This window comes from Artibeus jamaicensis, unplaced genomic scaffold, assembly GCF_021234435.1.
Source record: "Artibeus jamaicensis isolate MK-2021 breed Jamaican fruit bat unplaced genomic scaffold, CSHL_Jam_final contig_497, whole genome shotgun sequence".
NCBI classification, from domain to species: domain Eukaryota; kingdom Metazoa; phylum Chordata; class Mammalia; order Chiroptera; family Phyllostomidae; genus Artibeus; species Artibeus jamaicensis.
In genome coordinates, this window is record NW_026521863.1 from 9,252,820 (window position 1) to 9,269,282 (window position 16,463).

General features: G+C 40.0%; 1 protein-coding gene across 4 annotated transcripts in view; it reads right to left on the bottom strand.

Moving 5' to 3' along the window:
• OPRM1 (opioid receptor mu 1) overlaps positions 1–16,463 on the bottom strand; it is a 146,492-nt gene that overhangs the window by 101,674 nt on the left and 28,355 nt on the right. For 3 of the 4 annotated variants that reach the window (XM_053668687.1, XM_053668688.1, XM_053668686.1), the window contains exons 2-3: positions 14,126–14,478; positions 12,861–13,381 (exon numbers count right to left, since the gene is read on the bottom strand). In XM_053668687.1, the coding sequence (XP_053524662.1) occupies positions 12,861–13,381; positions 14,126–14,478 (874 nt within the window). Of the gene's footprint in view, positions 1–10,331; positions 10,377–12,860; positions 13,382–14,125; positions 14,479–16,463 lie in introns of those variants that run through there. The other variant, XM_037157630.2, reaches the window with a different exon arrangement.

A 16,463-nucleotide genomic window follows, 5' to 3' on the forward strand; every position in this document is an offset into this window, starting at 1 on the left:
GGGCCTACTACAATGATGATTTTATGTTGATGAGCCCCAATAAATTTAGCAGATGCTAATAATTCACATGAAGGCCCAGGAGTGCTTATTAATTCTGATAAGAGTCAGGACCAGCCACCCAAGACAAGTCAACATTTTGGAAGCAATGTGAGTTACCACTCAAAGGTGGATCCTAACGACAGTGAAGAAAATGTTCACTGTGCTGTGGGTCCCCACCACCAGGAAGGAAGCCTGGCACTTCATTGTACCGTCAGGTATTAGAGGAAACATTTGTCCTACCTATGTACGTGTTCTGTTGAGATTGCAAGTTAATCAGAAAATATGCCGAATTTGAAAGGAGACCTAAGCAGCAGGTGACCCTGCAGGCAGTGCCTCGGGATGTCCCAGCAGCCCAGCCCTGGGACACTTTCAAGAGACAGATTTCTGTCGTTGGGGGTCGCCTCCATGAGAAGTGCCCCTTGGTACCTCCTTAGCATCAATGCCCCCTTCAGTTGAGGAAGGAATACTTTAGACCTGGGGAGTTTTAGAGGGGAAACGATTAACACTCTCTTTTTCTCCAAATGCCAGCCCTGCCATCAATAAAACAATCACATGCTTCACCGAGAGGAGCAATAGCTCCGCCTGCCACCCTGGCCTACTTCAGGGATTATCACCTCAATCTGCAGGCTGTGGGGTCAGAAAAGCTCCCAGGGCCTTGGCCAGCCCTGAGTGACTCTATGTGCCTGATATTATCAAAGGCAGCTCCTAAATGGGAAGTCCCTGGTACATGTACAAACACACAGAGGCAGTCTCATTTTAGTTAGGCTCCTACCGATTCATATACTTTTCCTGACATGTGAATTCCCTAGAGTTACACCATGGGTGGCTTTCACGACTATGACTACTTGGTGACTATCCAAATTAATGTTATATCCAAAGTAATGTGAAGGTGATCCAAATTAGGTTTACTGACAAACCCAAAACTGAACATGTCCCCTTCAATTGTATGTTTTCATGTGGGCAAGGGAAGGCCACAGGATAACCTCACAGGGGCTACAGCTTGTCTCATTTTTGCCCCCTTGTATTTATTGGCTATAACGCCACTCCTTGCATCACATTCCTTTCGTTAGGCCTCCAGGTAAAAGAGCTGTCCCACCTAAGGGACACATGCTGTTTCCATACAGCAGTGTGAGCCTCGTTCTCTGGCATCAAAGTTCACATTCGACTGACAGACAGGTCAGGAACCCACCCTTGACTTTTAGCTACCATAGCCAGTAAGTCGGAACAAGGCATAGGAGGTCAATTGGTCAGGTTGAACTCCCTGATTGTAAATGGATCATCGACTGGCCCCAGAGTACATTCTGGTTCATTTGGTCGCCAACCCCTCCTGCTGTGTTCTAATTAATGCCACCAGTATGGTGGCCCAGTCCATGTATACCATAAGAAAGGAAGCTAAGAGGCTGTCTGACATCGCAGCTATTAGTCCTCTCTGGGACTAAGTCACTTGAATCTCGGATCCTGAAATGTATGGCTGAGGTCAATACTGCCAGTTAATCTGATCCCGTGGGTGGAGATTCTGTGAATAAAAACTCTAATCAAATATTGATTGAAATAAATGGAACAGATTTGTTCCTAGCCCTTGTCAGTACATCTAATCCAAATTGCTAATGGGGTGACAGATATATACAAGTCGAATTCAGCCAAGAATATATCCAGCTGACAGGGAATTATTGGGAGAGGTGGTCCTCCACGTGTCCCTGCGTGTCGCTGCCTACTGAGCTGAAACGCAAAGTCTAACTACCTTTTGATGCTGAGTTGTTTCTATAGTCACGCAGTCAATTAAGAGCCTTTGCTGCCAGACCCCGAGAGGACCGCAGCACGATCACTTGGTGACTGCCTGCTCCAGCTCCCTGGGGAGAAGGATGGATTTGTTTACTGCTTACTGCAAAGGTGGTGAACCCTAAGCTCTGGGCTCCTCAGCAGCAGTGCCACCCGCTGTCTGCATAGTGGCAATCTGGGCTCATTGTGTGACACCACGGGACATGCTGGCAAGGGATCCAGCGCTCTCGTGCAGATGTTTCTGCTCTTTGCTGTGCTGTCCAGAGTAAACTAGTCTCTGGTCCATTGAGTCCCACTGTTGTCATCCTCAGAGTCATGGGCAGCTGCCTTGCTTGCTTGCTGGGAGCTTGTAACTCCCTACTGTTTTCTAAAGCTGGGCTCCTTTCCTGACAATAACCACAGCACCGTTATGAATTTCAGGAAACTTGAAATTGGGCACAGATACAATATTTTAATCTACCATCGGTTCCCAGTTTTGTCAACAGTTTGCCAAGCTTTTATTTTTCCAGAAAGTCAACAAACAAATCCCTGGGGGCTATCTGTTAGCCCATTTTGGAAAATAAAGTTTTGAGAGGCTTTCAGGTTCAAACTGAAGCTTATTGAAAGCACTTTCAATTTCTATCCGTACAATGACTAGAGTGTGTTTTCCACCCCTGGAGAGAATTTAAGACAGTCTTGTCCAACTTTACCAATCTATGGTAGGAAGCAGGGGTTTTTAGGGGTGAAGTGACATGCCCAACTAGGCTGGTAGAAGAAAGCTAGCTTAATACTTTTGTTTTTTGCTTTTTTAGAGCTACTACTCACTTCCACTTCAATTTTCTCCTTCCTATTTGTGGTGCCATCCAAAGTTGCATGTGAAGCCAGTAACAGTCTTGAGTACTTTTGAAGCCGATCAAGCTTTCAGACAATAACAGGTTTCAAAATCTCATTTGTTACAGAACCATAAAAGCAGAGCCACACAAACTACTTTTTTGGAGTCGATGACTCAGAGGGGAAGTTCCCCATTTATCTAAATCACAGGGCGCTCCTCCTGGCCCTTCTTCCACGCTCTCTTGATGGAATCAGATATATTGGGCTGCAGGTGTTACAAGGGGGTCAGGTTCGAGTAAAGAAGAATTCAAGGATAGGTAGAATAATATGGTAGTTCAAAGGATCCAGACTCTATATGCTATATGTTGCCATCTGCTTTTAATATGGGTTTATTTTTTCAATATATCTTTTTATCTTGTGAAAGAGAGCTTTGGTGGTTACTTTTGATGTCCCCTGGAAGATGTCACCCCGGAGAGTCTGCATGGGGAGACCAATCAAACCCAGAAATGAGTCTTAATGTTTGTGTGCGTGCTGCCTCTTTCTAGCTATATATATTTTTGCATTTTGTTTTTTAGCTGGTGTTCTCCAACTTATCTGAGCTGAGGCTTATCTTATCTGAGCTGAACACCAGAACCTGTGTTCCCTGGCTTCCAGTTTGTGCTCTTCCACAAGAGAGCTTGTGATTAATTGTTCAGCATTTGGTATGCTTCTCTCAGTCCAGTACACATAGCTTTTAAAAGAGAGCTATTTTTTTCAAGGAAGTTTCACCCCAAACAAAAGACTGTGTCAATTATAAGGCTTATTCTTAGCGATGTATAGTTTAACTATAGATTAACTATAGTCAAAACCTATCTGAAAGTTACATAGACTTTTCCCCCCTTTAGCATTGTAACCGGAAAGTGGCAAGTTTTAAAACAAAAGCGAAAACCCAAACAAAGCACAGCCTGTTCTGTTTTCCTCAATATGCAGTTTCAGTATTTTGATTTGTTTAGACCGTATATTTTCAAATGAGTGAGAATAAGAGCTTAACAATTTTAGAGCACTGGCAAATGCCTGGCATTATGGGATGTTACCATTTATTCCAGTACAACACTAAATTTTTAATAGATCTGTGCCTAACAGTGACCGATAGTCTCCAGTGGGTGTTAGGACATTGCTTACTGAAACCTTCACTCTGTGAGATGTTACAAGGTACCCCTGAAAAACTGGGCTTGTGCTCATGTAAGTTTGAGAACTTCAGCTTAAAAGTTCCCTCTCACATACACAATAGGGCTTTTCAAAGCCTTAACATACTAATATAGAGTATAAACATTTCCTATCATTTGTCTAAAGAGCTTTTTTTTTCTATTGTAGATCACATATTAACATTTCACTGCAGTAATGTTCTGTAGGAAGCTGGTAGAACTTGGGAGAAACTAAAATGTTATTGGGAGAGTTACCCCCTCAGATTTCCTAAGTATCAAATGTTAACCTCAGAATTCCTGTAACATCTCTATCACGTAGGCAAAATGCTGATGCTTGAACAGTTGAGGCTTCTAGTGACAAGGAAATCCTTGTATGCCAAAGCTTAGACAGTTCTTTCTTTGGTTGTATTGAAATCCCTTTCTTTCCCTGTAACTTCCACCCTTCAGCTTTCATTATTAGAGTCATATTGGATAAGCCCAATTACCTATTTGTATCCTGTTAATTATATGAAGATAATTATTTTGTCCAGAGTTTTCTATTGCCCAGGGTAAATGTGTGCACTTACTTCAACCATTTGTCATACTGAGGAATTTTAACTCACTTCATCTTAGTTGCTCATCATTGAACACAACTTAATTTGTTCATTTCATTCCTGAAGGGTGTTGTCTATGAGAGTGAAGCTAATTTTTCTTTGGCTCCAGACACTGGGCTTCTGTTGATGCTGTAATGGCAAAAGTTGAGATGGATCATATCATATTGTTAATCTATGAACTAAAATCTCTGGGATTTTTTTGTTTATTTCTGCTGTCATTTATCACTTATATTTCTGTAGTTGGATTTTTGGACTTAACTTTTTCTTTGGTAATTACTATAGCTTAAGACTGGTGCATTTTCTTATTATCTAGATTATTCAGCGTTCTTCCACTGACTGGATGTTTAAGATGGCAATTGAAGTTTATGAATCTACCTCATTGTGCCGTTATATCCAGATTGTAATTCAACATAGCAAGGCATTACAGAAATTAACAAAGGCTCGTCAAATCTCCTGTTAAAAATACTATTAATACTAGGTTAACTCGATTTTCCTGTCCTGCAACCCTCTAAGAAAATAAAATTAGTTTTGTCTTAATGAATTCTTCTTAGAGAACTTAGTTGCCTCCTAGAAATTACTACTTCCTTTCTAAGTGTTTTCAAAATATATTTTAATAATATCATCTAGGTTCTAAAGTCAGCACAAAGCTAAATATTGTGGGGTTTTAGTTGCCATGAAGTTCCCATTAAATTTAGGACTCTCCCCTAGATTTTTAGGACTTCTCCCTTTTTTTTGCTTTTGAAGTTATGATTTGTGGTTCATTTAAAAGTTCTCAATGTCGTAAGATCACCAGGAGATTTGACCTCATTCAGAGCCTCCCAGTATTTTCTAACCACTATCTTCACCTTTATTGGCCTTAATTCTTTCTTAATAATGTTTCAGGACAAAAATCATTTGCTCTGAAAGAAAAAGTTGAAATAAAATGACTTTTGAAGAAGTTTGCCCTCCCTTTTGTCTTCCATTAATATTGTCTTATTCTTTGCAACTGATTAGCAGTAGAGAAGGAAACTCACATTGGAGAAATTGGTGTGATGTTTCAGAGGAGATTTAGACTAAACTCAGGGCACCTGGGGCCTAGTTTCAACTCTCAGGTACGACTTCACGAACAGTACAGCTAATTTGGATGTTGATGTCTTTCATCTGTTTAACATGGGTGATCGAGTTATATTAGCGGTTGCCAACTGGGTTTTTTTTGCAACATCTGGAGACATTTTGGCTGTCGCAATGCGAGGCGTGTGGATAGTACTGATATCTAGCAGGAAGAGGCCAGGGATCTGCTAACCCTCTCCCAACGACAAAATTCATCTGTCCCAAAATGTCACTAGTGCCAAGATTGACAAGCCTTGAGATAAACCAACCTGAAATTTCTTTAGGCCCCATTATTTTACTTTTTAAAAACTCTTCTTTACAGAAGCTGTAATTCAGTTGCTGGGGGGGGGATGGGAGGAAATTAAAAAAGTAAATCCATATTAAGTGACTTAGTAATATTGGCTTGTTGCCTGGCGCTGTGCTATGAGCACTTATACAATGTCCATATCCAAACCAAGTGTTAGCTGCTCTAGTCATCGCTGTTCTTACAGATGAGAAAACTGAAACTCGAAGCGTTTTGGAAACTTGCCCAGGACATTTAGTTGGTCAGTGGTAGAACCTGAATAAATAAATGAGCCATCTAAAATTTTAGGGTTTTATAATACACCTGCTATTCTTATCTAAATATAAACTTTCCCCTTACCGGATGAAATTTCAGGTCCAATGTTCTAAGAAATGTGAATATTCTGCATCTGCTTGATAAATCTAATTGCACTATTGGGATTTAAATGTTGATATTTACTTATAGTGTAGCCATTTGGAAGTTTATTTGTCCCATTGAATTTCTGCGGTAACCATACAATTTCCAGTTGAAGTGTATGTTAGTGATACTGTTTCACTCCCATCTGAAGCATTTTAAGGTTTTATGTGTGACATGTATCTCTTTTATTTCCAAAGAGAAGCTCAAAGACAGCACTTTTTTAAACTTGATGTCTTGAATTTGAATCAGCCCATATATAACTGTATTTGGGGTTTTTCAATACTATGTATTATAACTATATAAGGTTTGATAGATTTAATAGATTTCTAGTATCCCTAGGATTTCTTGTGTCTATATGGAACACAGGATAGCAGGAAGGATGTAGCTGATTTTGGACAAAAATGTGCTGTGGGGGTCAGTTCTTTTTTCCCCTCCCTCCCTCCCTCCCTCCCTCCCTCCCTTCCTTCCTTCCTTCCTTCCTTCCTTCCTTCCTTCCTTCCTTCCTTTCTTCCCTTTTAATAAATACTGTTTTTTATATAGACAAAAGACCTATAGTATTTTTATATATTCATTCTTATCTGAAAGGGTTGTTATTTTAAATCATGATGAAAACTTTTAGCTTATATTTATTTGATATTTGATGACTATTCTATATATGATAGAAAAAATAAAGACTGACATTTTCCAAAACACTGAATCCCAATAAATGAGAATTTTAAAATTATAAATCATTATAATATAGCAATTTACCTCTTAAATTTAGCCAAATAGAATGACATCTTATTTTAACTCAGTTTTTTAAAGAAAAATATGTTGCTGTATTTGATCAGGTAGTTACTTTAACAGAAACAGCAAGCACAAGGCATTGCTACAGTGATGAGATGAGTCAATCCAGTTGTTAAAACTCAAACTCCCTAAAAGATCAGAGTATTTAACCAGGGATGTCTCTAGTCAATTCATTTTATCAATGTCTCCCGTACAGTTTTGTTACACAGAATAATCTTCTGGTTCAACAGACTGGTGTGAGAGTTGAGAAACTGAGTCCTTACAGATGGAAAGGTTTGCTTCATCAAGTACTCAGGCAGGGTGACACCGGAACGTTCAACCGACTCACTGCCCTGACTTCCTCCGGTGCCGCCCCCCACCCAGCTGCTTTCTCTAGTAGGACAGACCTGATTGCAATCATAATCTCAAAGGGCAACTAATAAAAACACCAAATGAATCTCTCTGACATTAATAAAAAACTGAACTTGTGAAAAAGCAAACACTGTCATTCAGTGAGAGTTAATATGACTTTACTGATGTCAAAAGATTTTAGTTCAAATAATTTGAGCCCATATAATGATCACTAAGATCCCCATTATTAAATTTCTAATTCCCCATGCTATTCATGAACCTATCTGAATGCTTACCTTTACACCCCGACACACAAGTACTCTGTAAATACATCTAACAAACATACATAAACGTTACGGCATTCAAATTGTCAATAGATAAAGACTGATATTTAATTCTGAGAGCAACCACTGAGAAGAGTGAACAGTAGGCTGGAGGGACAGGAGGACAAATCGATTAAGAAACTGAGTCATAAGATCAAATTAAATGGATTCATTCCTCAGCTGCTACATTTTAACTATGATCTTGAGCAAGTTAATTCCTTAAACATCGATTTTGTCAATTATAGAAATAATCATACTTCATATGATTAGATAAGATATCCTGGACACAAACTGGTCAATAAATGTTGTCCCTGGTAGTCTTAAAGTTGAATGTTTTTCTGGGAATAAACCTATTTCCAGTGAAACAATAATTTTTTCCTCCCAGCCAATTTATCAAAACATACCAAGGTCTGTTATATATGAAAGACATTTTTCATTTTAAACCCAGATATACCCTAGCATCACACGTGCACAGAGACACACCCATACTGTGCACACACATGCACTCATGGCTGGGATCATCTCCTTTATAAACCATAGGACTAGAGTAGTCATTTTGCTTTTATTAACAAAAGACATACTAATGTGGTCAAGCTCTGTGATTTCATGAGCTGTTCTCATTTAGAGTTTTACCATGAGACTGAAATGCTTCCCTTCTCAAATTAGCTCTCCACAGATGTTTTATAAAAAAACCAAGACCCAGCTCTTGAGAGTTGTGTGGTTGACTTCTTTAACAATTAGGCTTCTTCTTTTAGTTTAGCTGCTGATAATACAGTTTTATGATTGGTACAAATGCAAAGTCTCTCCTAATTTTTTGACTTGCTGCTTGGATTAAAATATCAAGAAAGTGCTTTAAAACTAGATTTGCCCTATTAGTGAGGAGTGAGCAGGAGGTACCATATATTAGCTTTCCCACCGATGTACTACTTTCTCCCATGAGACTGACTGCTTCATATAATAGAAAGTTAAGGCTTTGTCCAAGAGTAACACCATCATTTTAGTAAACACAAAGTCCATTTGGTGAAAAAATTTATAGCAATCAGCTTGACAGAAATGGTTATTCAGATTAGCCACAAAAGTGACTTTGGTAGTCTTTGGATAAAGCTTAGTTTAACATTTTAAACAGACTCTTGGACTTAACTTCCACCTGGTGAACTAGAATTTCTTAGAATTTCTTCAGAACTCCTACTTTCTGGAGCTCATTATAAAGCTTGGGAACTGCTAGATGAGACCGTACCATTTATATCTGAGTGCAAAATGATAGTTTGCATTGTGTGGGAGGGCAGAAGAAAGCTTTGGATTCATATTAGAAGCTCAGACGTTTACCTGGGTTCTGCCTCTTACTGGTCTTGTGATCTTGTTAACCACTGAACCTCTCTGAGCATTTCGTTTTCCCTGTTTACCAATCAGGGTGGTTATAGGAAGCCAAGGCGGTAGTGCAGGTGAGAAGGCTTTATTTTGTATCCAGTGATACAAATGTAAGATGGTATGATTGTTATGGTCATAGTTAACACGGACAAGCAGTGAAGACAGGCTACATTGGCCGGAATCTCAGATAGACGTGTTCTCTACAAGTGGAGTCCAATAAGGGCAACGGGAGGGTGGCGCATGCTCAGAGATGTCATACTGCATTGAGAGCACATGGGCAGTGAATGCTCATGTGGGAGTCTACTTAGCAAAGAGCCAGTAGCTATGAAGATCATAAGCCGAACATAAACCAGGCATGGAGTGCTACAGCTGAAGCACTGGCTGAGCCCTGAAATACTCCAAGAACATGCCACCATTGTTTTTCATACTTAGCCAAGGCAAGATCTCCTTGGACACTGAAAGCAGTTCTTGGCCTCCTCATCAATAGCACTTGTTAAAAATAAAACTGAGACAGCACAAGTGCAAATAAACAAGTCTTTGAACAGTATAAGTTCAGATCAGAGGATCAGCCAATAGAAAATGAAGAACCACTCCTGTGAGTATTTCCTAGGCCCTTCTGAAGGGTGAGCTTGACATTGCCAGAACCCTTCATATTTCCTGAAATATTAGGAGCCCTCTGGTTATTCATTTGGTCAACAGATCCTTCTGGTGTGATCTGCAATGTGCCAGACACTGTGCTCAGTAGATACTGGAGGCAGAAGAAGGCAGATGTGGCTCATGCCCTGGGGAAGCGATGGCTTGCCTGTCCCATGGCAGCATGCGCCTCCTTTAGAAGGTTAGCAAAAGGGGCTGCAGTTACTTCTCTCTCTACATCCATACCTCTTTGTGATGTGACAGCACCTTCTACCTCCAACCGGCAGAGTCTACTTTCCACCCCTTGAATCCTGAATGTGGGACCCCCATGCAAACATGCTGGAGATGGCCATTCTTGCTGTAGTCATCCTAGACCAGCTAGTTGACAGCACACCTGGCTATGGCTGCTGACCACAGGGTGAGTCCGGCTAAGGCTGGAGACATTGCCCGGCCCACTCCAGTCCCAGTTACTGATCTATAGAATCTCAAACTCAAAATTGGCACCTTTATGCCACTAAATTTTACAATGATTTGTTATGCAGCGAAAGCTAACTGAGTAGCTCTTCACTATGTGATTATGATTCAAGAGTTAATGTCGGGCATAGAATTTTGTCATATGGCTTATCAAATTACCTTGGTAAGTGCCAACTCTCCACTTCGCTTTGCGCTGTGTGGGCTGGGCCTCAGTGGACAGCTGTCAGAATACAGACACCCTGGGAAGGTTTGATATTGGATCTCTGATCTGCAGAATACGAAGTGGACTAGTGTGCTTGAGGCGCAACATATATCGTATACTACAGTTCTCGGAGAAAACACAAATGCACAGGCAGACATCAACATTTACAAAAACCCCAAATCCGAAGACGCATTTAAAAAGCTAATGCGAATCCAATCAGCTTTGTTTTCCTAGCGTAATGGCTCATGCTGGTCAAGAAACACAGCAAAAACAACCTGTTTGTCGGATGCTGAATTCGTACAATGAATCAATTAGGTCCTACAGACACAGACATAAAGTCTCCGATTTTTCCTTCAAATAATTTTATTATTTTGATGTATTATTGAAACTACCAGTGAAGGCTGATGTATCGTCCCAGATGTCAGAGTAACTGGCTTGATTCTAATGATCGCATTAGTGGAGATTAGCGAAAGGATCTTTGATTTATCTTAATTTTCAAATATGTCAGAGTGTCTTTTCCTCTTTTCCTGGCAGCCGCTCCTCTTTGTCCGGCTCTCCCAGCTGGGCGTTTTGGGAAAGCAGCCAATTCGCGGGCTAATGCGTTTCTGCTGTGATCTGACACCGATGCTGCTTCCACGGAGGCAGCGATGAAGATAAGCGCTAATTGGATGTATTTTTAAAGCAAACCTTTTAGTTACTTAGAACAGAGCTTCCCCGATTAGCTTCCTTGCTCCTCTCTCTGGCTATGCAGGAACCACACCAAGGTGAAAAAGCTGCATTTGGAAGGGAGTCAAAGGCCAGGAGCATCTAGGCTGAAGTCAGGAGAAACGCTAGCAGCGGGGCTGGGGGCTGAATCGCCAGGAGAGCAAGGCCCCGTGAAGGATGCTGGGAGGATCAGAAGTGACAAGAGGTCCCAGCTGGGGTCCAGGTACACCACCTACTGCCACGCCCTAAAGTGCCAGAAAGCAGGGGGAAGGTGTGGGTAGGACTGAAGGAGAAAGAACCGGTGTTTTATAATGGCCATTCTGTGCTCCAGTGGAAGTATTTTGCTGCAATGCAACAAACTGTAACTTTAGTTTAGAAGTGAGACTTTTAAATTGGATTCTTTAATATAGTGCCCTCAGGTTGAACAAAATCTACTTAAATCCCTGTCCTCTTTACGTTACTCATAAGCTTCTGATAACTGCTGAGAAGGAGAGCTGCTTAGTAACAAGGGGAAGATTTTAAAGTCTTGATGTGGAAAAAATAGGGAAAAGAAGCAGGGTAGTAGAAATACATTTCTTTCTGGCTTTCATTTCTGAGATGGATTTAGAAGTGAGACATGATAACTTAATTTCCCTTTGGTTGGAAGTGGGTCTGCCATCATTATCTAATACTTTCTAGGAGAAGCCAGTTCCTTTGTTCATTTCAGCATTAATTAATATCAGGGGTATGAGGATTAATGACCCTGGTGACCCACATTGCATTAGTTCTGTGGTCAATTAGAAAGTGACTCTGGGCTCAGGCTGGGTGGCCGTAGTGGACATAATGGGGGGACAGCAAGGTGGGACTGCAGAGAGGAAGCAGCAGCTAACTCTCCCTTTGCCTCCTGGGTTTTGCCTTCCAGTGATTTGTATGGAAACATCTGTCCCCACAGACTCACCCCTGATGCTAGGAACTTCATCTAAGCTTCTGACTCAAGAATTAACTGTACAGGAAGTTTTAATTTGAGTTCTGGGTTATGAAATTACACAAGCTGTGATTTTTGGATGCTAGCAATATTTGAAAATTTACTTACTTAAATTAACATTAATATTTAAGTGATATGTTTGATTTACTTTAAAGGTCAGGCTCCAAATTTTGCAAACGTGCTTAATAAGCCAATATTAACTTAGAGGCAGATTTTTCTCTTGCCCCCTTTTTGATATCTCATATAGTTACCATACTGCGTGTAAATATTGAATAATCTTTCATACAAACTACACTCTGTACCCTTTTGCACATAGAAACACATCTTCCGACAAATCATCATCCTCATTTTTCTCTCTTTTCTTTTTTGCTGTAACACCAATTTCTGGGAACAGCTTGTACCCATCCCCACAGTCAGCACAGTGCTGACTTTTTCTCTTTAACCATAGAATTGGACCAGGACTGGCGTTTGAGAAGTGACCCTGGTCATTTTAGAGTGATATGCATAAAGTACATGACATTGAGGAGGGAAATGAGAAGAAGCCTGGATCAGGATCACTTCCAAAGTAGGCTAGATGTCATTAGTTTTGCAAAGAAGAAAAGGCCATGAAGATAATGATTTTTAGAGGCTTTACAGATTTCTAGTTGGCATATCTCCACTTCTAAATGTCTACATACAAATAAATAGGGCTTGGTTTATAAATAAAGTGCCTCTCCAACACAATGATAAAAATTTGTGCCCTTCCTCCCTCAGTCCTCACACTGAATCTCAGTCCCCTACTTACTGATTTCCTTCTGATGGATTAAAATCTTGGGTTCATACAAAGCTCTATTGTATCATGTCATCAGCAGTAGGTATAATTAATTCTAGAAGCTACATACCTGGTGGTTAGTCCTGTCCACTGTATTGGCTGTGGAAGGATGATCTCTAGTGTTCTGACGATTTCGAGTGGAGTTTTGCTGCTCAATGGTGGAAGAAGTTGGGATGCAGAACTCTCTGAAGCATCGTTTGAAGTTTTCATCCAGAAATGCATAAAGGACTGGATTCAGGCAGCTGTTTGTGTAACCTAGAGCAATACAGAAGTGCCAGGAGACAGTCTGAAAAGTAGTTTCTGGGATTGTTATCAAGGCTTTAATGATGACGTAAATGTGAATGGGAGTCCAGCAGACAATGAACACAGCTACAACCACCAACACCATCCTGGTGATTCTTCGAAGATTTCTGTCTTTTTCTTTGGAGCCAGAGAGCATACGGACACTCTTGAGGCGTAATATCATCAGCCCATAGCACACTGTAATGATGAGGACAGGCATGACGAAGGCAAAGATGAAAACGCAGATTTTCAGCAGGTTTTCCCAGTACCAGGTTGGGTGAGAGAATGCTAGTGTGCAATCTATGGAACCTATGTGCAAAGATGAAAACAATTATAAGGAAGAATTAGTAGCAACATTTAATTATGTCATTAGGTATTAACATGTCATTTTACTTACTAATTTATCACCTTGATTTAACCTAACTTTAGGCCATTAGTATACAAGCCAAAATATTTAAAGAATCTCTGGGAGAAACTCAGCTCTTTGGTGATCTTCAGGGAGAGTTATTTTTATTTTTTCTAAATATCTCATTCTGCTGTCCACTTTGACCACATTAAGGTTGCATTCAGTCAACAATTAAAGGCCTCTCATCATAAACTATATAATCACTGCCCAAAGTCTTTAGGACATTCCAGCTAATGGATGTTTTCACTTCCTTTTTGTAGGGCAGTTTGTCATTCTGATAAGAGGTCTAGAAAGACAAATTTTCTATGTAGGCAACCACTTGAAATTGTAAAACAAGTCTCCACTTAATGCTTTTAGGTTTAAGCTCTAATTACTCTGGAAAGAGCTGTATTTTTATTTTCTCATCATCTTGATGAAATGCAGAGAAATCAGGAACCAGTTGATTATATTCTCTTGAAATGTTTACTGGGCTTAAAAGGGAAATTTTAATTTAGAGGTACTCAAAGGCATTTTGCTAGAAAAACAATAATTAAAATTACAATTTGACTAAGACTTTGGATATCTCCATGAATTCTACTTAGTTTATGAGTTCACTGACATATCGATCTCTTCAATTCTCCAGTCCTCAAGCCTGCAGCATTACTCACCATGCCTGTATTTTGTTGTTGCCATGAACATTACGGGCAGGCCAATGGCTGAAGAGAGGATCCAGTTGCAGACGTTGATGATTTTGGCATTGCGGGGAGTACGGAAATCCAGAGCCTTGACAGGGTGGCAGACTGCAATGTAGCGATCAACACTCATGGTACAGAGGGTAAATATGCTGGTGAACATGTTGTAGTAATCTATGGAGATCACTATCTTGCAGAGGATGGTTCCAAATGGCCATGTGCCCATGAGGTAATTGACACTCTGGAATGGCAGGGTACTGGTCGCCAAGGCATCTGCCAGAGCAAGGTTAAAGATGTAGATGTTGGTGGCAGTCTTCATTTTGGTGTATCTAGGAAATAAAGGAAGAGGCCAAGTCAGGAAAAGATAGCAATGTGAAATACAGATTAGCTTCTGATAATTTAAAAAAAATCTCAGGATTAGCAGAAAGCATTTGAGATTTGTCATGAACTCTTTTCTAATACTAGATTGGCTATTTATAGCCATGTGCATATAGGCTAACTATATAATTTCTCTACCTATAAGTTTTCTTACCTGCAAAATGGATATGACAATAGGTGCCATACTGATTTATTTATCATGTGTCAGCCACAGGAAGCTCTCAGTCAAGTATCTAGACACTGAATAATAATTCATTTTGATCTTAAATACATTATATATGTACATATATACTTAAAATTGTGGAGCAATGTAACTGTAAAAATTGTCTGGAAAAAGTCCAGCAAAAAGTCCAGCCATGGTTAATATAATGAGAATGGTTTGCACAACATAAGTGTAACCTGGCAGCCAAGGAGAGTGGACTGGAATGCACCTGTGTGAACAATGATGACTTCACTGTAGTAGTCAGTGGGGGCAGTAGATGCCATTCAGTGAGCATGTGTACTGTGTGGCTGTCACATTCAAAATGACAGTGAGTAGAGCAATGCATCTGTGTCAAATTTTACATTAAACTTGAACATTCCTCTGCAGAAACTATTAGGATGATTCAGAAGGTCACAGCTATGGGTGACTGGTGGTTGGCAGCTTCATCATGACAACACACCTGTTCATGCACCATATCTCATGCAGACGTTTTTGGTGAAAGACAAAATCACCTGGGTGACTCAGCCCCCTTATAGCCCAGATTTGGAGCCTTATGACTTCTGACTTTTTTCAAAACTAAAATCACCTTAGAAAGGAAAGAAATTTCAGACCATTGATGAGATTCAGGAAAATAAGATGGGGCAGCTCATGGTAATTGGAAGAACTGTGTGAAGCCCCAAGGTGCCTACTTTGAAGGGGGCTAAGGTGTCATTGTCGTATGTGTAATGTTTCTTGTATCTTCTTCAATAAGTGTCTCTATTTTTCATATTATATGGCCAGATACCTTTTAGACAGACCTTGTATATGTATGTACATATATACACCAACTATTATGGGGGCATAGAGATGAGGCAAAGAAACTAGATGGGTTAAGACAAGGAAAGAAGGAATGCATCCTGGAAGTGCAGATGCACAAGTCTGCCCTTACAGTTGCTAGGCAGAAAGTATCCAAACAAAGGCACAGAGTTGAAATGGCATGGTGTCTGTTTGGCACAGCTAAAAGGTGAAATCCCACCAGGAAGTGACAATGAACCTGATAGAGGAGAAATACAGAGGCCAGTTCATGGAAGGACTTGTAGGCTGTGGTAAAAGGATTAGGCTTTATCCAATTGATAGTGGGGAAGCAAAAATTTTTATTTAGTTTTTATTTTTTAATAGCTTTAGTTACTGTATAATTAAAGTGTACAATTTGACAAGTTTTGACATATGTACACATTTGTGAAACTATTACCATAATCAAGATCAGGGATTGGCAAACTATGGCCTACAGACTCAGGTGGATTGCTGCCTGTTCTTGTAAATAGTTTTATTGGAACACCCTTCTACCATTTAATTACTTTCAATCTATAGCTGTTTCAGTGATACAGCTGCAGAGTTGAGTAGTTGCAAACAAGACTGTATGACCTGCAATGCCTAAAATATTTATTATCTTCCTTTTTACAGAAAAAAAGTCAACTCTTGATCAAGATCATGAGCACATCAATTATCCTCAAAAGTTCCTTGTGAAGCTCTTTAAACTTTCCATCCTACCCATCCCTGCCTTAAACCCCACCCCCAATGATCCTTAGGCAATTACTGATTTTGATTTCTTTTCTGCCATTATTGATTAGTTTGTATTTTCTAGAATTTTATGTAAATGGAATCACTGAATATATCTTTGTGTGTTTTATTTTTTGGTCTAATTTCTTTCACTCAGCATAATAATTTTGAGATTCATCCACATTGTTACATGTA